The sequence below is a fragment of the Miniopterus schreibersii genome, assembly GCF_964146895.1.
Source record: "Miniopterus schreibersii genome assembly, chromosome: 6".
Lineage (NCBI taxonomy): Eukaryota > Metazoa > Chordata > Mammalia > Chiroptera > Miniopteridae > Miniopterus > Miniopterus schreibersii.
In genome coordinates this window covers 42,268,801-42,292,537 of record NC_138107.1, presented here as the reverse complement: position 1 = coordinate 42,292,537, position 23,737 = coordinate 42,268,801, and the positions used below count along the sequence as shown (strand labels likewise).

The 23,737-nt window shown below is 43.6% G+C and overlaps 1 protein-coding gene across 2 annotated transcripts in view; it reads left to right on the top strand.

Annotated features, from left to right (window-relative positions):
* The first annotated feature begins 987 nt into the window (after window positions 1-987).
* The window catches only part of RRAGD (Ras related GTP binding D), a 36,685-nt gene continuing 13,935 nt past the window's right edge, over window positions 988-23,737 (top strand). Inside the window, exons 1-4 of one of the 2 annotated variants that reach the window (XM_081141610.1) lie at window positions 988-1,368; window positions 17,815-18,110; window positions 22,391-22,590; window positions 23,491-23,605. In XM_081141610.1, the coding sequence (XP_080997736.1) occupies window positions 1,356-1,368; window positions 17,815-18,110; window positions 22,391-22,590; window positions 23,491-23,605 (624 nt within the window). In that variant the 5' untranslated portion in view covers window positions 988-1,355. Of the gene's footprint in view, window positions 1,369-1,770; window positions 2,149-17,814; window positions 18,111-22,390; window positions 22,591-23,490; window positions 23,606-23,737 lie in introns of those variants that run through there. The other variant, XM_081141609.1, reaches the window with a different exon arrangement.

Genomic DNA, 23,737 nt, shown 5'->3' with positions numbered 1-23,737 from the left:
CTCACTTGACCTCTGGCTTCCAGTTGGGTTTGGCCAGTGGGAGGCACTTCTAGGAGAATGGAGGGTGGGAGGAGAGAGAGGTCAGGGTATTTCCTCCCATTGCTGTCTCCTCTACATGAGATGGTTCTGGCAGCAGCTGCCTCCTCACCAACTGCAGCTCCTATTTTGTGCCCCCATTCCAGGACCAGAGCACCCTTCCTTACTCCTACTATTTTAGGCATGATGATCTATTCCCACACTTGCCTCGCTCTTTGATTCCCTAAACTCTGCCCACACCCCTGTAAATTGTCTCTTCACTTAAAGCCTCCGAAGTTAAAATCTTTGCATGAGCCACCTATTTTCCTCCTGGGAAGGACCTTGACTGATACAGTCATACCAAGTTATACAACCTCGAGATGGACAACCTGAAGACCTTTTCGATTAGAAGCAGCCACCTCCTAGAAGGTGTTTGTATCCACCTTCAACACTCACAACTAATAAAAAAAATCCAGAACATGAGTCATAATTTGCTAGACTGAAGTCTCTTCCATGGCAGCAACAGTGTTCTGAACATCCAGGGATCTGCCCCCCTGCCCCTCTAAGCCCCTGGCATATAGTAGGTATTCAATAAATGTTCCCTACAGAGACAGCACCCTTGGGCCCCAAGAGCTTCAGCTCCCTTCTTCCTGCTCTCCTCCCCCACACCACCTGCTGAGCTGCTGGCACCTGTAGGATCTGTATCGCGATGCTGGCCAGCTGGTTTATTTCTTATTGTTCTTGACAGAGGAAGTTCATCCACGTGATTTTTTTTGCAGTATCCAGAAAGGGTGGGTACACTATGTCCTGTGATGAAAAGCCTGTGGAGGAATGCAGGTTTTAGTTTCACCCTCACATTGTTGCTATTCCCATATGAGAATTGTTCCCCCTCACACAGACACCATCTCCCCAATCCCACACAAAAGCCCTGAAACATTTAATTCTGAGATATGGGATTACAGTCTACGCAATGAGACAGGACGACATGGCCGTGAACAGCTCCCGAGTGTGTTATATACCTGAGCCTTTTCCAAAACACCGCAGAGGAATTATTCGGTCTAAGGCAGCCAAGGGGCATATTTTTTCAGAAACATTTACATGTGGGTAGGCCTGATTTTTTCATATTCTTGGTGGGAAGCTCTTTGAACCATAAAGTCACACTCAAAGGCAATTGCTGTGGAGACTGTGCCTCTGCGGTGCATTTCTGAGTTTTCTTCTTGGGGCCCTTCGGCATCCACGGGGTGCCCTAGAAACGCTACTATGGGTGGGAGCTCAGGCACAGCAGCGTTAGGGGGCAACCCGCTTGGGTTGGAGCCCGCCCCGAGGATTAAAAGCTGGAGATGGCTGCCCAAGGTAGGATGTGTGTGTCGAAGGTGGGCTGAGGGAAGGTTCTCAGGGTTGTGCAGGCCCCCAGCTCGCCTGCCTGTGCAGGAACCACGTGCAGAAGCGGCTCGCGGGGGGCCCCTGGCGCGCAGCCGTGGTGGGTGCCTGCACCCCGGCCCTGGGTACCCCGCGTGTGTCCGTGTGCGCTTCTGGGCGGGCGGAGGGCCCCGCGCCGCTCAGGCTCCTACCCCCAGCCCCCGTGAGCGTGAGTGCGCCTCAGCCCGGAGCCCGCCGAGCGGTGCCTGCGCCCGGGAGAGCGCGCGCGCGCCCGTGCGGGGTGAGTGTGTGTGTGTGTGAGTGTGTGAGTGTGTGACAGTGTGTGTCAGGTGACTTGGGTCACGCAGTCTCTCTCTCCCTCCTCGGGGAGGAACTGCCGCTCTCCGGTTGAGTCCTCCGCGGGCTGGCGGGAGGGGTGGCTGGGGGGCTCCGGGCGCGCGGCGGACCGCGGGACCCAGATCGGGGCGCCGCCCGCCGGGGGGACTCGCGGCCCCCGCCTCCGCCGGCGCCCGCCACGCTCCAGACAAAACCCCGATTCAGCTCGGTTGCGAGCGGCGAGCGAGGAGCTTAGCCCCTAACCCGGAACTCGCCACCCGGGCGGGCGGCCGGTGGGCGCGATGAGCCAGGTGCTGGGGAAGCCGCAGCTGGAGGACGCGGACGACGACGAGGAGGATGAGCTGGTGGGGCTAGCGGACTACGGGGACGGGCCTGACTCCTCGGACGCCGACCCGGACAGCGGGGCGGAGGCGGGAGGTGAGCGCGGGGCCCCTCGCCCGGCCCCCAGCCCCGCGCGCCCGCGGCGCGTACCCCGTCCCGCCTCTCTGTCTTCCCGCCCCCGGCCGGGCCGTGCGCGCGGGCCGGGGATTTGGAGCGGATCCAGGAGAACGGAGTTGCGGGGTGGGGGTGGGGAGGTCGCCAGAGGAGCGACCGCCAGCTGCAAAATGGGGGAGCCAGGGTGCAGGCGGCGATGGGGGTACCGGGATCAGTGGGGAGAGAAAGCGAGAGGAAGAGTATGGGCTGGAGAAACGTGCGCTCGCCGGCCGGTTCCAGGGCGGGTACCTCCCCCACCTCTCACCCGAGCTCTCGGCAGGATCTGGGGGCTGGGGAGGGAAGGGGACCGCTCGGCTCGCCCTGGGACCTCTCCCTGAATGCTGCTGTTGAAGCTGGGGTCAGATGTCGTGGCTAAAAAAGGCAGCCGGCAGCAGCGTGACTGGCAGGGTCGTCGGCAGCTGCGGGTGTCAGTCTTGCCCCGCGTCGTAGCGGGAGGGGTCCTGGGGCCGCCCAGATCTGGGGCTCAGAGGCGCCCGCGGAGAGGCGGGGAGATGCACCCCGGTGATGTGGGAGTTGCCGAGTGGCCGAGGGTTTCCCGGGATCCAAGCAAACACAGTTGTTAGGACACCTTATCTGCGCTCGGTGGCACCACCTGGGCATGACTCTGCCTGCCCTGGAGTGAGCGCGTGGTGGGGCACACATGCCACTCAGAAGTAAACTGTTTACTGTTCAAGGAGCGGGATTTGGCGATTGTTCAGGCTGTGGGGTCTTTTCTGCATTTAATTCTAAGGCCTAAGGAAGTTGAGAGATTTTGGGGCTTCCAGGAAGGTTCATCTTTTTTTGTTTTCCTCCAAAGCAAGGGAAAAGTCCTTTATCGTAAGGTCACTTGCAAAGGTCAGTAGAAGGAGGCTGTTAAACATAACATCAAGGTGAAGCTTTGTGCATCCAAAGAAGGAACTAACTTTAAACATTTTCACTTTGAAGAAATTGTGTGAGGGATAAAAGTACCTTTGTGACTGTTGATTTTTGAAGAACTTTTATTGAAATTCATTGAACTTATTTTAAATTCCGTATTCAAAGCCTTTCTCCAGAGAACAGTTTCATTATTTTGCATAAGGTAGGTGCTACATTCAATGAATCAGAAAAGGAAGAAAGTTAACTAAACCTTGCGCCTGATAGATGAGAGAAGCTTTCCAAGTCACCCTTTTTCATCGTGGGCTGTCTCCAGGGAGGATTTGTGCTAATTCCCCATTTGCTTTAACTGGTGTGTGCACCTGTGCACTTCTCTCTTCCGCACTCTTCATAATTGGTCCCACAGTTGAGCACGTGGTTACATTTTTGTAGATAAAGGCCTTCAATCCTTTTGTTGGAGTCCCCAGGGCTACCTTTGGTAATTAAATTGTTCAGTCACTTCATTATTATTCAAATTGCATTCGTTGGCTCCTCCTAGATTCTTGGGAGACTGGAAAGATTCAGAATGGGGTGGTATTTGCAAGGTATTTGAAATGTTAGACATACAATAGGGTATACTTGTGGTTCTCTAAAGAAAGCAGAAAAGAAAATAAAGAGACTATATCGGGGAAGAACAGCCCTGTAATTTGATATTGTGCTGGGGGCCAGAGGACCTGTTTATTCTGCATCTCTTTAAGGGGGCACTTTGAAAATTGATTTGGGGACTGAAATTGAAGTGAAAGTAAAGCTTTGCCTCAGGGGTGGGATTTCCTGAACAAAGGGCTTCCCCACTGCCTAGTCTTGGATGCTCCCCACTGCTCCTAACTTAAAGGCAGCCCCGCCCAGAACTGATCCTTTTGATTTCTTCACTGATAAAATCCTCCCTTGTGAGTTCTTGGATCAACCTGGAATCTTGCTATAAAATAAAAGCATTGTACTCAATTTATGTGGTAAGAGGACCCACAAATGAAAATTTGCTCCCTCAAACATTACTGAAGCCAGGCCTTTCTTCGCTTGGGCCTGTTGTGCATAGGTGGTCTGTTCTCAGAAGACTTCTTCCATTATCTCAGGCTCCTGTTCTTTCCACGTGTTCCTGGCTTTGATTTGAGGCTTTAGGCCTCAATGCAGAGTCTCTGTCAGAACATTCTCTTTCTAGAGTAGCAGATAGGCAGGCTCCTTGGTCAGCAGTTCTGGCAAAGACTGTCCCTGACAACAGTCATGCTGGCTGATATGGTCCTCAGGAGCTGGGATGAGGGAAGAGGTTGGGAGTTGTGACTTCCTTTCCTGGGACCTTAAGGTGCCACCAAAGGTTCATCCCGATTTCTAATGGGCCCTGGGCACATGTTGCATTATAATCCTGTGTTATTTTTGGTAAAGTTTATATCTGCCTACCCTCAAACAAAATGAAAAGGGAGTGTGGCATGGGGGTGGGGAAGGACTTATTTACTCTGAGAAAAGATGGATGTGGTGCACTTTGAACCATGAGCAAAGCATTTCTCTAATGAACGCTCCTCCCCTTTCACCTTCCTAATGGATTTGGTTTAGTGCCTGTGCTCAGTGGAAACCTGGGGCTTTTTCCACAAGGCTCAGAAATCTACCCTGGTGGGTGGGATGCAGGACTGGCATCGCTGTGCAAATGAAGGTGGATAGTGTGATTTTCATTTCTCATAGTCTTATAAGGAACCTCTGATTTTATTTTTAAACCCAGTGTCTTGTACGTTTTACCACATTGTGCTAAGTTTGAAAGCGTAGTGCAGCTAAGGTGAGACTTAAATTGCACTTCCCTGGCTTGCACTCCAGACTTTATTCATGAATACCAGGAGTGTTCTCGGGCACTTTAGTTCTCTTAAGGACAGATTTGGGCACCTCTCAACGCCCCTTTCAGGGTAGTTAGAGATAAGGTGAGTCTTTCTCACCTTCAGCTTCCACACTCCAGATAAAACTCCAGACAGAGGAGGCAATAAATAATTAAGTCATTGAAAAACAATTGCATCAAAAATAATGGTTGTTTTTTTGACACGGACTTTAAATCTTTAGTAAATTACTGTTCTTTAAAAACTGTAATAATAAGGAAAGCAATGAAAAGACCATATGTAATCAAAAAGTGAAATTGTTTTTTTCCCCAGAGTCCCAATATTTAAGGGAAACCTGGCTAAGACAGCTGCTCACCCACAGTCCAGCTGAGTGCAGGCTTGTTTCCATAGCAGCCTGTGCACTCTCTTAGGGTATGAAGAAATAACAGTTTAGGTGGTTACTGGAGGTACACACACACACGCACACACACACACACACACACACCTGATAGGTGTACATGCTGTGAATCCAGCAATTCGAATCTATTAATCATTAGTCTCAGCTTTCCCCCCCTTAAAATGATTAAAAAATTATTAGTGAATTCATCTTCTTGTGGTTCCTTGAGAGTAAGCAGAGATCATTGTTCTCCTGATATGCCAGAGATGCCAGGGGGCTTTTCTGCAGCTACAACATGATGTGGAACTGAGCAAGGTTTAAGAGAGGGTTCATGAAAATATAAGTCCCTTTCCTTATGATTCTGCCATGTTCAAAAAGAGTTGGAGTAACTACAACGCTGGCCATAGCTAGTCTCTTGGGTTTCCTTCTGTCCCTGGAAATACAGAGAGATGTAAGAGCTGGAATAGATGTAAATACAGAATAGTTTAAAATGATGTGACCAAGGTCACACCTTTAGGCACAGTGCTTGTTTCAATACATATAGTTAGCATATTTTTATATCAGGTATTTTGTAAACCTGTTTCAGTGATTTGATGTATCATAGAATGTTGATTCTCTACTCTTATCAGAAATCTCCCATTTTAATATTAGAACAGATATAGGTTAGTTGAATAGAAACAAGAGGCAGAAACATCAAGTTCTGGATAAGGGGTGTGGCTCTGAGTTTGAAAGATCATCTTTTTCAGTCTGCAAGTGACTGTCTCTCTTCAGAGTTCACTCTGGTTTATCAGTCTCCCGCATTCATAGCTATTGTTGGTGACACATTTCACTTCCTACCACAGCCACTTTTTTCCTGCTTGTTTTTCTTCTATCTCCTTTATTCTTCCTTACCTTATTTATTTATTTTAAAACTCCTTTTTATTCTCTCTCTTTGGCAAAAGCCTTAAATCTCTCTTGTGACAATGGTTTCCCCTGGTTCTGCTGTGACACAAATAGGCTTTTCCCTCCTGACCTAAAGTGTGCAGGGAACTGGGCAACTTCTCCTCTTGAGGACCTCTGGGGAAAACTCTAGCTCAGTGTCTCAGTGTGAAAAGTAGAGGACTACATAACACCAACCTTGATCACTCTCAAAGTGATTGTTAAAAAAAGTTCACAAGAACACTTTTCAAGGAGGGGCATTGGTAGATCAGAATACATTAGAAAGAAATGTTATTGAGTACATATATTAAGGAAATATTTGTAGTTGGAATAGTGTTTTTTAACCTGCCAGTGTGATGTGAGAGGATTTCAGAGAGAAAGACTTGGTCTTTACCTATAAATAAAAATAAATAAAAATCACCTTTATGCCTTTGAGAATATGTTTCATTTGCATTTAGTTCTACTTACTAAGTAGTTAATCAAATGGACAGTAGATCTTCATGATTTCGAAGTCTCTTGTTAATGGTACTATTATTGCACATGGATTTAATTTCCACTTGAGTTGGAATTTCTTACTGAACTCCCGGGTCTTGAATGTATGTCGCTCCGTCGATCAGAAATGTAAAGGCCCACAGATCGTGTTGCAAACAGAATCGAGGCCTCTTCCTAAAACCATAAATAAATAGAACCTTAAGCCTTTGTTGACCCCACAGAAGACTAGTAGGGAAGGAATTCTAACTTTCCCTATGACTGAGTGAGCCTTTCACTGTGGTCTCACTCCACAAAACACCTTCTCCTTCCCTAGGCATGGGGGGTGGGAGGGAGAAGAAAAAGAAGGGTGCGTGTGTGTGTGCGCGCGCGTGTGTGCGCGTGTGCACACGTTGTTAGAGACTGATAGATGAATAAATAAGGACTCGTGGGCTAGGGGACATATAGAGGGTATCACAGCTGGTAAACGGCAGAGCTGGGACTTGAACCCCAGTCTGACACTAACCCGGCACTTTTTAAACCATTCCACTTGCCATCTCTTTACTACCATGTTATTCTTTTGTTAAATCTTTGTTTTATTTTCCCATTTTGGAGCTGTTTAAAGGTGTCACCTCTGGGAGAACTTAATAGTAGTAGCTCTCAGTTGTATAATACCTCCGAATTTATGAAGTGAATTGCATTCAATGGCTCCTCCTCACAGAGACCCCTTGAGCTCAGGAAGGCTGGGCCAACCTTGTTAGAATTGTGTAAGGAGGGGCACATTGCTCTTCAGTTCCCATTTTCCTGATTTCTTGCTCCTTCTTTGTTGTGACCTTCCCAACCCACAGATCAGCCTGGCCTGGCCCCCAGGTGGCCTTGTGCTCTAGGTGCTTGATCTGTTTCCTTTTGTACTTAGAGGCCTGCAGGTTTCTGACAGGGCTCTGATTAAACAATTAGCCTTAAGGGGTGAAAGACTGTTAATGGTGGGGTTCGAAACCCCCCCCCCATAATGCTGTTTCTTAGGGGGTGAGTTTCCCTGGGATCTCCGCAGTCTAGTTACAAAGGTAGGCTGCTTGGGGAATTTGGTACTGACAGGTCCCAGTGCAAAGTAGGTGAGGTATGTTCAGTGCCCCTGACCACGGTAGATAAACTTTCTCTTGGCAGAAAGCTCATCCTCTTGATACCCAGGTGCTAGTCTGGGCCAAAGTCAGATATAAAGTTTCTTTTTAAAGTTTTCAGTTAACTTATCTTCCAATTCTGCTCAGTCACTTTCATTCAATCATCCCAACCTACAAACACCTATTGAGTGTTTATTGTGGTAAACCCCGATGCCTCAGTTTTTACATCTTGTAAAGAACAACTTGAGGATTAGAGACAACACTGCCTGCTATGCAGGTGGTCCGGAAATGGTAACTGCTGGGTGATAAGAGTGGGTTGGTTTGAGCTGTTTCTTGGTGGCCAAGGCTCAAACCTTTCAAATGTGCCCTCTCACTCAGCCAAGAGGACCAGAGACAAAAAGGACCAACAAGGCATGGGCAGCCTTAGCAACCTGAATTCCCACTTCAAACCTGTCTGTAATTTCAGTCTTATGGCCCTTCTGAACTCCCAGCACCTTTTCTCACCTCAACCACAGGCCAGCAGGTGCCCCAGACTCAACAACTTCAAATAGCCACTTTCCTTTTACCATTTTGGTGAATGGGCCCTTGTTCACTTGGGCTGTCAGGTTGGGAACTCAGAGCCTCTTTCTCCCTTGTCCCTATGTCCCATGGTTCACCAGATACTATTGAACTTGATTTGAACTTCTCATGACTCCATTCCTTCTGCCAATTTCCGCAGGCCGTGCCTTAGTTCTTCCATTTCCCATTTGTGTTCTAGAACAACTTCCTACTGTGGTTGGGAGGAAAAACTTTTTCTCTATTCTTTTAGGTTCTGAATTGGGGGCCTGCAAATTAGACCGACAAAAGACAGATTAGCAAGAGAAAAACGGATTTAATTATGTACTAATACAAGACAGTCCACAAAAAATTTGACTCGAGACCTAGAATTTGGGGCTTACATACCATATTAACAGAGTTTGAGGAAGGGCAGAGGGGTACTTCTGGGAGAGCAAAAATGACTCATTAGAAGGGTTTGGTGAAAGGGCATTTATGGAAAAACAAATGACTTCAGAAAAAGTAAATGGGCCCATAGAAGAATGAATAGTTGGGAGATACCGTAGTTTTGGGACAATGTCTGTTTGGGTGTGGGGCCAATTTGTCTTCTGGGGTCAGTCTCAGTCTCTAATCTTCTAACAGGAGATTAGAGTTGCTCCTGGGGAGATTTATGATAATTGAGCTCTTTTGGGAGGCTCTGCTGTAGGCAAATAAAGGGTCAGGAACTCAAATGCCTTTAGCTCAAAATAATTTTTATGCCACAGTGACTTATTCTAAACTCCTTCCCTGTCTACACATTGACACTCCCCCTAAGGATTCTGTTTCCAGAGCGAACTTACATTAAATGTAAATATGATCATGTTAGTCTCCCCTTAAAATCCTTAGTGATATCCTCATGGCTTTCAGAGTAGAATCCAAACTTCCCAGCATCTCATTCATGAGCTAGCCTGTTACCTCTCTATATTGTATTTTGTGTGTGTATATTTGAGAAGGACAGATAGTAAACAAGTAAACAAGAAGACAGACATAAAGTAAAAAGATAATTTTGTATAGTGATAAGTACTGCTAAGAAAGGTTATTAGGAAGTGATGGGGCCCTCGATTAGAAAAGAGAAGATAAAATTGCCGCTGGGCTGGCTGGAGGAAGCCTGCCAGGTGGAGGGAGCAGCCAGTCCAGACCCTGAGGTGAGGAACTAGAAGACCAGGGCGGCTGCAGCATCTGGAACTAGTGGGGAAGGTGAACCAGGCATGGGATGAGGGGGTAGCCCACATAGGGCCCTTTGAGACCAGAAGGCATTTGGATTTTTATTCTATATGCTATGGGAAACCAATAGACAATGTGGAGCCTTTTCTTTCCTTTGAACTACATTCCCAAAACTCCAGGAAGGCCAAAATATCTTAATGGCGCTATCTTTCCCTTATTCATCTCTTTCATGCCTCCTCTTCTTTAAGACTCAGATGTCATATCTCCAGGGCACCCTCTCTCTGAGCCCATAACACCTAGGATAGCAGCAAATTGTCAGTCTTTCTTGTCCCCTCTAATCGCTGAAGGATGAATCTTTTCTTTGTGTCTGCAGCCCCTGGCTCAGCCCTGTCGCACACTTGGCAGACTTTCAGAGAACCTTTATGAAACAGAACAAACTGCCCTCTTGTAAATTTCACCTCACTCCTGCCTCTGCTGACACTTTTAAAGAGCCCTCTGTGGGGTACCATCTAGTCCACAAATCCTGTAGTTCCTTTCTGATTGCCTTTTTTTTTTAGTACTGGCCCTTTTGTTGCCCCTTCCAAGGTAGCTATCATCCTTCATTCTCTTCACTTTTCACCTTTCTCAGATTGTTCTTATGCAACTTGAGCTAGTGGGTGATGCTCCGGGAAATGTTGGTGGAGAGAGCCCAGCCCTCCCCAGGAGGCCAGGAGGCCAGGAGGCCAGGAGTGGGGTTGTTTACTTTCCTGATGTCAGCTCCCTGCTTCCCATTCCCAGAGTGGAATGAGACCTTCTGAGAAACCCCATAGGAGAGGATTAGAGGGGAGATTTTTGTCAGCACTCCTTTCTGAGGCAAGAAACCTCTCCTGATCAACAGCAGAGGCCTACAAAAAATTTTTAACTGTGGTCCACAATAAGTACACTTATATTGTGAACCAGCACACACCTATGTATAAATAAACCTAACAGTATTTACTCTTATTATGCATGATGTACTCTGATATTTTCTAGTCTTTTCCCTTTTCTTTGTTGCAGTTTTTGTTGAAGGACATCTGATTGGTGGCTAAGGCTCTGGGTGAGGACTCTACCACATATCAGCCCTGTGACTTTGGGCAGGTTCCTTCCCACAAATTCCTCAGGTGTAAAGCAGATTGGTACCTCCTCATGGGGGGGATAAAGTTTGTAGAAATGTCTAGTGTGATCCCTGGCACACAGTATATTTCCATACACACCAGCTAAATATGATAAAATGTGTCTTTGTGGATCAGAGGGGTTTCCAAGAGCTGATGGTACTCTTGCTGATTTAGTCCTGGCTGCGTGCAGTTGGTGGCTTGCTTGAAAATGGTCCACTATTTCCCCTGCTGGGAAAAAGGTATACTTCCAGCTGTGTGTGTGTGTGTGTGTGTGTGTGTGTGTGCGCGCGCGCGCGCGCGCGCGCGCGCGCGCGCGCGCGCGCGCGCTATGGCTCTGTATATTTCACTTCCCAGCCATTCTTTGTAGATAAACATTACATATGCACTCCCTCCCCCCATTACTGAGGTCTCCATCACCTTCCTGCTCTCCCTGGGGGAGGAGATCCAACCTCCAGGGCACCAGCTTGGATGATCATGCCGCATAAAAACTTGCAGACCCTGCTGAAAATAAGTTAAAATCCACACCTACATCCAGCAGTATAAATTGGGAAGAAATAAGACATTTATAAACACTTAAACATATTTTTGTGCTTATACATAATTCAATGTGGACTTTTGCTTTCTTTAATTGGAGGCGGTGTTGCACAGCAGAAGGAGAACGAATGCATAGACTTTGGATGGCCTAACCTTCAGTCTGAATGTTACTTGACCTTTCTGAGCCTGTCATTTGTGAAATGTGGATAATATCTATTCTCGAAGGAGTAAATGGGCTGCAGTATATACGGTGCCTAATGCAATGGTTGCTGTGAGTTTTTATTGCACAGATATTTTCCTATTCTATGCAAGGCATTGTGCCTTTGCTAACATTTGGGCTCCCCTCTCTTGGAGTGCCTACCCCCCCCCCCCTCCACCTGAGACCCATCCAAATCCTGCACTACTGGAAACCTGAATTGACAGCCCTTGCAATCCACTGGGTTACTCCCTATAGCCTATGGGCATTTATCCCCTACCTTGCATTGTCTGAAGTTTTAGTTTCTGGTTTCTGTTAAAAAATTTAAAATCAATAATTTAAAATTAATAGGTTTCACTAAAATGTCTGTTTTCCATTGCTTATTATATTTTATTACATTTTGGTGTATTTTTCTTTCAGGAGTACATCCTTGAGTAATTCTTTCAAAAAGATTAAATGGACAATAAAGTTTCTAAGTCCTCAAATGTCTTTATTTCACTCCCACAGTTGAAAAATAGTATGACTGGGTATATAAATCTGAGTTTAAAGATGTTTTCCTTCAGTCCTTTAAAGATCCTGTTCTATTCCATTCTCTTCTTGTATCCTGTGTTGTTAAGAAGTCTGATGTCTTTCTGATTCCTTTGTAGGTAATCATTTTCCTCTTCTGATAGTCTGAAGGATTTTATTATCCTTGATGTTTTGAAGTTTTACTATGATTATCCTAGAATTTGGGCTTGTTTTTTGTTTTTTAATTTCTCTCTTTGTTCCTTTTGAGTTTTATCCTATCTTAGTTTGGGAAAGGCTTATCTATTATTTAGTTAAATATGGTTTTCCCATATATTCTGTATTTTCTTCTTTTGGAATTTCTTTGGCTCATAGTGGGCCTTCTCTTATTTCTGATGTCACTTTAATTTTTATTTCACATCTTCCAGTGCTCTATCCTTTTGTACTGCATTCTGAGAGAATTTGACTTTCCAGGTCACTATTACCCTCTTTATCTGTGTTTATTCTGCTTTTTTAATCCATTTATTTCCCCCCCCACCCCCAAAATTATATTTTTACTTCCAAGACCTCTAACCCCTTTTTCATGACTATTCTTATTTGGAAACTGTCCTTGTTTCATGAATGTGAAATTTTCTTTTACCTCTGCATATTTTATACTTATCTTGAAAGTTTGCTCTGATTCCATTATGAACTCTTCTTCTTCAAGTGTACATTCTTCTATTTTCTGAGTCTCTGTTCTCTTCTATAACCTTGGTTTTCCTTAAATGTTGGCATTTGAGGAAATGTCTGGAGGGAAGATGCTGCTGCTTCCACCTCTTGAACTCCACACACATTATAGTGAGAGTTACGTAAGGTCAGAGTATTTGGAGAGGGTAGTGTGGTTGCTGCCTGTTCCTTCGGGGCATCACTAGCTCCTGGGGCACTGCCTTCACTCTCACACCCAAGCTTCCTATGGTCACTGCTCCCATCTGGAAGATATTCCAGAGTATGTGTAGGATGGTGTTTGGCAGATGGACAGTGGTGCACAGAGTTGATCTCGTTGCTTTTCTCACTTAGATTCTCCAAATAATGACTCTGTTGGTTGTCTTCCTGCCCTTCCTGTTTTGACTTCCACCAGTTCTACCTTCTGCAGCAGAACCCTTCCATTGGCTGCAAGTTCCCTCTTCAAATCTGGTCTTTGTGTTTCCTAGGGAATTTTTTAATGATTTGTCAGTTTCTAGTTTTCTTTTTTTTCCAAGTTCAGCTGAGCTTGAAAATATCCATGTTTAATTGTTCATCTATTAATTGTTTATACCTTCTCTATTATTTTTAGGGATTTAGTATGGGGAGGTGAAGACTGTGACATGTTATCAGTCTGGTACTTTTGAAACTGGAAATCCTGTGTTTTGTTTTTTGTTGTTTTTTAATCCTTGCCCATTGCTTTTCAGAGAGAGTGGAAGAGAGAGAGAGAGAGAAACATCGATGTGAGAGAGACACATCAATTGGTTGCTTCATGCACTCTCCCTGACCAAGGTGGGGATCAAGCCCGCAGTGAAGGTACTTGCCCTTGACCAGAATCGAACCCAAGACTCTTCAGTCCATGGGCCAGCGCTCTTAACTACTGAGCCAAAAGGCTGGAAATCCTGTTCTCTTTTGTAATTCATGCCCTGCTTTTGCTAAGATTGACTTGTAATGGCAGTATTGCGAATGGATAGCATATAATCACTGATGAAGAAAGTTGGTTACCTTTTGGGCATTTTACATCCCAAATTGCTTCTATGGTATATCATCAGCAATTTGTTAGAATGGGTTAAGCTGAACTGGAAAAGTGTGTGATAGGCTGAGATGCTGCTTATAATAGAGTAGTTTTTGTGTACATCTGTACCTGCTTACTTTATTCATTATTGTTTTACTCAAAATTTGTGTATTTGCAAATTCAAACATCAAAATATTATATGTAGTAAATGAAATTAAGTAAGATTTTTCAAGTATTAGTGTGTTTTGGAAAAAGTTGTTAGTTAAAATAGGGAAATAAAGGATTACTTTTCAGTCTCTATTTGAGTAGTCTTAGACTCAAATAAGGGACTGAGAAAGACGTAAGAAGTGTAGTTCAGAAGGAAACCAAACAAAAATTTAGAAAAATAATTTAATGTATTTATATCTCCATATTTGCCTATATTCTGCCTTTTTCTTAAAATATTGGTTTCCTTTCTCCAAGTTTCACTTTTATTTATTATTTTATTTTTATTATTTTATTCGGTCATTCATGAAGCCTTTTCTTAATTGAGATATATTTTACATATAATATTTGCCCTTTTAAAGTATACAAATAAGTGGTTTTACTATATTCACAAAGGTATGTAATCATGATTCCTATTTAATTCTAGAACATTTTTATTACTCCAAAGAAACCACATGCCCATTAACAGTCACTTCCCATTTTCCCTTCCCTGTAGCCCCTGGCAACCACAAAGTATCTTTTGTCTCGGAATTTGTCTGTTCTGGACGTTTCCTATAAATAGAGTCAAATAATATGTGACCTTTCGTATCTGGTTCCTTTTACTTTCAGTGTTTATTTATGTTGTGGCATAAATCAGTACTTTGTTCCTTTTTATGGTTGAATATTCCATTGTATGGATATATATTTGTTAATCCAGTCATCAGTTGATGGCCATTGGGTTGTTTCCACTTTTTGGCTATTATGAATAATACCACTGTGAACACTAATGTGCAGGTTTTTGCTTGGATGTATGTTTTCATACCTTTGAAGATATTCCTTTGGATTTCTGGGTCATATGGTGACTCAATGTTTAACCTTTTGAGGAACTGCCAAACTTTTTTTTTTTTTTTTTTTCAAAGCACACCATTTTACATTCTCACCAGCAGTGTATGAGGGTTCCAGATTATCCACATCCTCACCAACACTTGTCATTATCTGTCTTTTGGATTGTATCCATCCTCGTGGATATAAAGTGGCATTCCATAGTGCTTTTGATTAGTATTTTTCTGATAGCTAATGATGTAAAACATCTTTTCATGTGCTTATTGGCCATGTGTCTATCTTTGGAGAAATGTCTATTTAGATTTTTTATATTTTATTGGGTTGTCTTTTTATTCTTGAATTGTAAGAATTCTTCTTATACTCTGGATACTAGACCCTCATCACATATATGATTTGCAAATGTTTTCTCCTGTTCTGTGGGTTGTCTTCACTTTCTGGATAGTGTCCTTTGAAGAACCAGTTTTTCATTTTGATGAGGTCCAGTTTACTTTTTCTGTGGTTACTTGTGCTTTTGGTGTCCTAACTAAGAAAATACTGCCTAATCTAAGGTCATCACGATTTATACCTATGTTTCCTTTTAAGAGTTTTGTAATCTTACCTCATAAATTTAGATGTTTCATCCATTCTGAGTTAATTTTTGTATATGGTGTAGGATAAGTGCCCAACTTTATTCTTTTGTTTTTGGATATCTAGTTTGTCCCAGCACCATTTGCCAAATGGGTCTTATTTTTAATAATCATTTTAGGACCTGTTATTATAATCATTTAATTATCATAACAGCCCTATGAGATTTTTATTGTCAATGTCAACTCCATTTTATGGATTTTGAAATGGACTCTGAAAAGCTAAGTATCTTGTTCAAGGTCTCATAGCTCAAACACCAGGTCTTGACTTCAGGCCCTAGCATTTAACCACTAGGTAATACGTCCTTTGCTTCTGTGAAATGTACACACTTTTGGTCAAATAGGAATGCTTCTCAGAAATTGAGTGGTCGTTTAGGACTGAAGAACATTGTGGAACTAACATATGTTTTAAGAACAAAGGAAAGAGAGATCCCAACAGGGTTTTGAGCTTTTATACCAATTCCTACTTTTATCCAGTGATGCCTAATTCCTCTAAGACCCTTAGCAAATTATTTTAGGATTGAATTTTTGTTACCAGGGACTAGAGTAATGCTGATCTGTATAACTTTCTGTGATGATGACAATGTTCTATGTCTGCACTCTTGCCCTATGTGGCTATTGAATACCTGAAGCATGACTTGTGCAAGTGTGGAACTGAATTTTTTATTGTGGTAGAACATACATAACATAAAATTTACCATTTTAACCTGTTGTGTTTTTTTTTAAATCCTCACCCAAGGACATGCTTAGAGAGAGGAAGGGAGAGAGAAAGAGAGAAACATCGACATGAGAGAGAAACATTGATCAATTGCCTTCCTCGTGCGCCCTGACCGGGGGTTGAATCTGCAACTCAGGTGTGTGCCCTGACTGGAATCGAACTGAAAACCCTTCAGTGCACAGGACGATGCCTAACCAAGCCACTCTGCCGGGCTAACCTTTTTTTTTTCCTTTTTTTAAAAAATATATCTTTATTGATTTCAGAGAAAGAAAGGGAGAGGTAGAGAGAGAGAAACATCAATGATGAGAGAGTCACTGATCAGCGGCCTCCTGCATGCCCCCGACTGGGGATCGAGCCCGCAACCCGGGCATGTGCCCTGACCGGGAATTGAACTACGATCTCCTGGATCTTAAGTTGATGCTCAACCGCTGAGCCACGCCCAGCTGGGCTAGGGCTAACCATTCTTAAGTATACAGTTTAGTGATGTCAAGTGCACACATAATGTAAAACCATCACCACCATCCATCTCCAGAACTTTTTCATTTTCCCCAACTGACACTCTACTCATTAAACACTAACTCTTCATCCCACTGGCCTCTGGAAACTACAATTCAACTTTCTGTGTCTATGAACCTGACTACTCTAGGAACTTCATATAAGGAGGAGCTGGATTTTGGGGGGGAGGGGATGTTAAAATTTTTATATTTTCAATTACAGTTTATAATTCAATATTACTTTGTATTAATTTGAGCTGTATGGCATAGTGGTTCTGGATTATTGATTTTAGTGAATTTTAATTTAAATGGTCAGTTCAGGCTTAGAGCCAGGTGGGCTTGGGTGAGCTGTGCCTCTCACAAAGTTGACATCCACTTTCTAACACAGTCTGAATCTGAGGCATCTAGAACATGCCCATTTTCCAGCATTTTCTGGCATATGAGAGCACTGGCCAGAAGAGGGGAACTGAGGGAGGGTAAATGAACAAGCATCTCTTCAGTGCATAGAGACCCTGATGATCCAGGCAAAGGACATTGTTCTGGAACACTCACCCCGGGTTCTTTTCCTGGACTGTCAGCTCCAGGAAACGTCTTCTCTTCACCCTCTAGATTCCCAGCTTGTAATGTGGAATTGTACAGGTCCTCTGCCCCCCTGGGATGGTATGAGAGGTAGTGAAACAGTATTTTTTCGGTGTTTTGTGCTCACTAAAGGCTGGTCCCTCAGTGAGCGGGGTGATGTAGCTAGCACTCTCCATATTTGGAAAAGTCAACTTGTCTGTGAATCATAAGTCACATCTGAGACCTGGAGAATATTATGCTAAACGAAATAAGCCAGGCAGAGAAAGACAAACATCACATGATCTCGCTTATATGCGGAATCTAAAGAACTTAATAAACTGATGAACAGAATAGATTCAATGATATGGAAGCATGGATCAGACTGACGAATGTCAGAGGGACGGAGGAGGGCGGATGGGTGGAGGGAGGGAGAGTAACCAAAGAATTTTTACGCGTATATGCTCAACCCAAGGACACGGACAATGATGTGGAGAGGGACTGGGGAGGGGGATGGGACGGGGTGGAATGGGTCATTGGGGAGAAAAAGGGACATCTGTAATATTTGAAACAAAAATAAAATAATAGTAATAATAAAATAATAATAAAATTAAAAAAAAAGAAATGGCTTAGATGGTAAAAAAAAAATTGAAAATAAATAAATCACATCTGAGGTGGAAGTGAAACTCCTTGAGTTAACCGCTGTGAAAGCATCTCCCCCTCGTTTTTGTTCTGTGGTTTTCTACAGCCCTGGCCTTCAGTGACCCCTTCAGCACCGAGGCGAAGCCGAGGATCCTGCTCATGGGCCTGAGGAGAAGCGGCAAGTCGTCCATCCAGAAGGTTGTCTTTCACAAAATGTCTCCCAGCGAGACACTGTTCTTGGAGAGCACGAACAAGATCTGCCGGGAAGACGTTTCCAACAGCTCCTTTGTGAATTTTCAGATTTGGGACTTCCCAGGACAGATTGACTTTTTTGACCCTACATTTGACTATGAGATGATCTTCCGGGGAACAGGAGCGCTGATATTTGTCATAGACTCCCAGGTAAAGCCCAGTCTTGGGTACAGTGCGACAGCAGGCCCCTCTCCCCGACAAAGGTAGTCGTTCCCCTGGGTTCAAACAATTTCCTTTGTGATGGTCTCCGTTTGGGGTTTGGTTTTTAGAATAAATACACTTCTCCACCAAACAAACATTTCTCAGTTGGGGCTCTCAGGGTTTGCAAGGAAGTCTCCCTTCATGCACCCCTGACCAACCAGTGATGAGAGCAGGGAGCTGTGTACGTCTCAGAAATCACAAATCTGGGAACTTTCACAGATGGAGGGGACTAATGCACTAATACAGGCCAAAGACAGCAAATACATGTCCCCCCGCTGATGCTCTCAGCAGATTCTTATCCAGGCACGAATAAGACAGGATTTGGCGTCAATTCTACTTTTGTTTTATATATGTATAGATGTAAGCACTGAGAAACCTCATTCACATAAATAAGTAGGCAGATATAGGGTGAGTTTTGGGATAGCATCCACTCAATTATTTACACTCCTTCTAAGTTATATCCCCTAAATTGCCAAGTTTTCTATCACAAAAAAAATTATTTTTAGTAGTTTACAAACAGACATGCGGATTTGGTCTTCCTCAACTTTGCTGAGAGCAAAGAATTGGGAGCCCTTTGACTTAGTACCCAGGTGTAGAGTCATTCGCTTTATCAGTTATTCCAACTAGTCTTCTGAATTGTCTCCTTGGCACTCTGGGATTTTATACCCTGAGCCCTTCTCCTGTTAAGTGGGAGCAGGGCCAGTGTTAAGAGGAGGTGGGGAAGGGAAGCAGCGGGACCACCGTTGCATCTGAGGCGGGTCGGTATAAGAAAGTACAGGCAGCAAGGTTGGGACCTTGAAACCCTTCAAAGTTTCCGTGTCCACGTGTCTTCGAAAGTGTCCGTGATGTCTGGCCCAGCCTGACGTCCCTCCCAAGGGCTCTCTTCTGCAGCTGTGGGGGAATAAAAGGCAGTAAGTCCTGCCGAATGCACTAAACCAACTCTAAATTCCGGTCGAGACATTTTTCTGAAACTGTGGCCCTGCAGGGAGACACGTGGGCCGAGCACCCCCTGCCGTTGCAGAAGCACCAGTATAGTGAGCGGGGAAGGGATGTGACGTGTTAGTCACAATGGGTCTGAGCCCCCACGGGGAAAACCGTTCTCCGAGAAGACTGCTCATGCTAGAGAGCATTCACGGAGCTAGGTGTTTCATAGAATAATGAAAATTTCAACTAAAGCCTTTTCGTTTCCGGCGACTGCACCTTGTAGTGTAGCTATGGGAGCTTGGCCATGTGGTTAGAAAAGTTCTTCCTTTTGTGGAGGGGTATAGAGGGGGAGACTTCGAATTTCAGTGCCTGATCTAAGAGCAGCAGTGCCTCTCCTCTCTTGGACCCACCAGAAGTGCATGCTTATAGACACCTGCGTCAGGTCCAGGGCCTGCTGTCAGTCGCCGCTTTCCTGGCTGTCCCACTTGTACTGACCTGTTTTCTGGCCCATCTGTGGCTTTGGCAGTATCCCCTGCCTTCCTGCCTCAGGTCTGCCAGCACCATAAATTAGGGACTCTGGAGCTGGAGAAGAGCAGCCAGAGTGTGTCCACGCTGCTGCATGGGAGATGAGGCTCCAGGGATGTCATTCGCATCTGTCTCTTCTAAGCTCCATTTTCTCCTGTCACATGGCTACTGTTTCTGTAGTTAGTGAACTAGGTAGTGGCAGCCCCTGAATGAGTACATTCCAACCAGATGACTCATCATTTCAAGACAGTGGCTTAGTAAGTAAATACTTACTTCAGTACCATGTTGTGCTTACCTAGCAACTTGCATTTATGGATTTCAGATTTCCAAAGCACATCCATCTCAGGTGTTTGTGCAATGGCTATAATGAGGCCAAAATGGGTACACTTAGCTATTTTTAAATTGAAACCATAATTTGGTTTTAATTCTACCTGAACATAAAAGTGGACCTTCAATTTTGGTTGTTAAATGTGATTTTTGTTTTATTTTGTTTCTTGTTTTTTTGTTGATTTATTTTTTAGCTGTAAGGTAGAGAAAAATATATGAATGCTTGCAAAATTCATCCTTTTAAGTTATCTGTTTAAAAAAGGGTAGGAAAAACATTGTTGAGAACTGTCATTTAGTAAAAATATATACAGTAATTAAATAAGCAGGTTCAGAGTCTGTCTAATATACTTTTCTATTGGAAGCAGGCTGTGAAAATCTTATATGTGGGAATGTTTGCAGGATGTGATTACAAGCACTAAAAAGAAGAGCACACATTAGGGAAGTATCTAGGCAGCACTTGAACATAATTTTCTTTATTTCTAAGCAGTGCTCTGTGGGTTGGACACCTCATATTTTTACTTTTTGCTTATGAATTCCTCACAATCAGAGGATTGCTAGATAAATGTATCACCAGGGAGAAAATGTGTCCTCACAGAGTGTTGTAAAATAAAAGAGAATGAAAGAATTGAGAATCCTTTTCTATGACCTAAATGTGTGATCCCCCCAGCCCCCCAGCAGAGCCCACAGATGCACTGCATCTCCAGGGCCCCCCCTCAGCCCCCCGAAGCCATTCCGCCTGTGTCTTGGGACACACACATCTATAATTCCTAGATCTAATTTTGGATTGAAACTAGGCAATATATTTTTTCTTTATTTTTATTTGTCATAGAAGATAATAACAAACACGGTAAGAAGAATCATCCACAATCCCTCTGCTCTAATAAACCAAGTATTTTCTTCTTTTTAATGTCATTTGTAATTGAAGCTACACACTACTTCATCAACCATGATAAATTAAAGATCATCCATACAATGAAACTTTATAGAGCTGTTAAAAGGAGCTATACACTAGAGTTAGGCACTGAAATAATGTTGGGTGAAAGGCAAAACATACATGTAACTTGATATTTTTGTAAATTTTAGAACAATGTAAATGAATTCTGTATGTTGTTTAGGTATAGATATGTATGCAGTGATGTATAAAGAGATGAGTGAGAATAAACACTGAACTTGGGTTAGTGCTAGCTTTGGAGGGTGGGGGTAGAGTGATGGGGTGGGCTGGGAGGAGGGGGAGAACACACAGGGCTTCAGTGTCTAATGTTTGATTTCTTAAGCAAAGAGATACATATACAGGTGTTCATTATATTATTATATAGGTGTCACCTGTAGGAAGGAGACAAAAAGTTGTATTGTGTTATTTGGGGCAATTATTGTAGACCATGGGTCAGCAATCTTTTTCTCATTCAGATGGTAAATATTTTAGGCTTTGCAGGTTGTACCATATCTGAGGTGTTTCCACAGAGGAGAACTATTCAGTTGCCATTGTAGCAAGAAAACAGCCATAGCTCTAGCTGGTTTTGCTCAGTGGTTAGAGAGCTGGCCCGTGGACTGAAGGGCCCTGGGTTCGATTCCAGCTGAGGGCATGTACCTCGGCTGCAGGCTCGATCCTGGCCCTGGTCAGCGCATGTGAGAGGCAACCAATTGATGTGTCTCTCTCACATCGATGTTTCTTTTTCTCTCTCTCTCTGGAAAGCAATGAAAAAATATCCTTGGGTGAAGATTAAAAAAGGAAAGCAGCTGTAGACGCTATATAAACAAATGAGTGTGGCTGTGTTCCAATAAACCTTTACTTACAAACAACAGGCATCGGCCAATTTGGCTGCTCTAGACCAGTGGTTCTTAGAGTTTTTTCTTTCTGACTTCTTCTCCGTCCTCCCAGTGACCCATATCATGCTCTCATCTCTATCTGTTCATCACAGTTTACCAAAAGGCTCAAAAATCTGGGAGGAATTGTATTCCAAGGGAGGTCCTCAGTGACCTTTGTGAATTTTTGATTCACAAAATTGCAACTCTTATATTTATGACTGTCACCAAGCTAGTCGTAACGGCCTACAGCTGTGTTTTTCTGGCCTTTCTTTTTCATCTCTTTGTTAACAAAACTTAACGTTTTCTATCTTGAATTCTATGAAACCAGCTTTTATTGGGCTTTTGCAAAATATTTTTGGAGACTGTACCCAGATGGTTTCCAAGTTAAGAATGAACGTGGAAAGGAAAAAAATGGTTAACTGTTAGGCAAGGTGCTGGAAAGGTTGGTTAGTTTGATTAGGGGGATCATTTCACAACATGTACATGTATCAAAACATCACATTGTACACTTTAAATATATGCAATGTTTATTTGTCAAGCATCCCTCAGTAAAGCTCGGGACGGGGGGGAGTGTATGTGAAAGGCAGCGTAGCAGAGTTTAAAGAGCAAAGCCTCCTCGCCTGACGGGACTGTGCCTTTGTTCCCAGGATGATTACATGGAAGCCCTGGCCAGGCTGCACCTCACAGTGACCAGGGCCTACAAAGTGAACACTGACATCAATTTCGAGGTGTTTATCCATAAAGTGGATGGTCTGTCCGATGACCACAAAATTGAAACCCAAAGAGATATTCACCAGCGGGCAAACGACGACCTCGCAGATGCTGGATTAGAAAAAATTCACCTCAGGTGAGAACAGAAGCCCCTCAGGGATGGAAAGAAGCAGATTTGGGGTCCAAAGTCACCACAAGTGGTTTGGCACGGGCAGTAATTTACCTGTTTGCCCCATTCTGTACTGGAGACATTGGAATGGTATTTGGGGTAAAGCAAGCTTTCCATGTGCTAATTCTAATCTTTGGGAAAAGCAGTGGGGTTTAAAAAAAATTTTATTTTAAACAAATGGTCAAAGCTCAAGTGCTTCTCCCATTTGAAAAACACATAACAGAAAACTCATGAGCATAATCCAGGAGGTTAATTGGTGACGTTTACGGTTCTTGATACATATGACAGTATCTAACTCTGAAGTTAATTCAAATAGAAATACGGAGGAAAACCACTTCTCTTGTCATTTTTTGTGGCATGTATCATTGATTTTACAAATTGGAAAATGAAAAACTTAGATGCTTCAATATGAATAATGTAATTGTTAATAGGCTATGAGGCTTGTGTAGGTGATCTGTGCAGTCTCTTGCAGAATGTAAGGAACCTGGTATGGACACGTGATACATTTTTAAAAAATATGGAACACTTCACAAATTTGCATGTCATCCTTGCTCAGGGGCATGCTGATCTTCTCTGTATCATTCCAGTTTTAATATATGTGCCACTGAAGTGAGCACTACACTGCATTTCTAAGCTTTCCAGCCCAGCCAGTCAGCAAATGAGCATGGGCACAGTTGTTGGTTTTTGGGTGGTGGGGAGGGACAGCCTGGTAAGACAAGTTCAGTTTTTACCAAGGCTGTTTTGAATTCCGATGTGTGTGCACGGAGTGTAGATACAGAAAGCAGGGTACTGGTGTTACGATAGAGCCTAAGCAATCTGTTCCTCAGTTAAGGGGAAAACGTGATAAAATATTGTTTCCTCTTTCAGCTTTTATCTGACAAGCATATATGATCATTCAATATTTGAAGCTTTTAGCAAAGTGGTTCAGAAACTAATTCCACAACTCCCCACCCTGGAGAATTTGCTAAACATCTTTATCTCAGTAAGTAAATAAATAATATCATCCTGTTAGCGTCATTTGCAGAATTTACAAATAACATTGCAAGAGTGAAAACGACCTTGTTTCTGCTTACTCTTACAGCATTTCAAGGTCGCCAAAGTATTACTTTTGGAG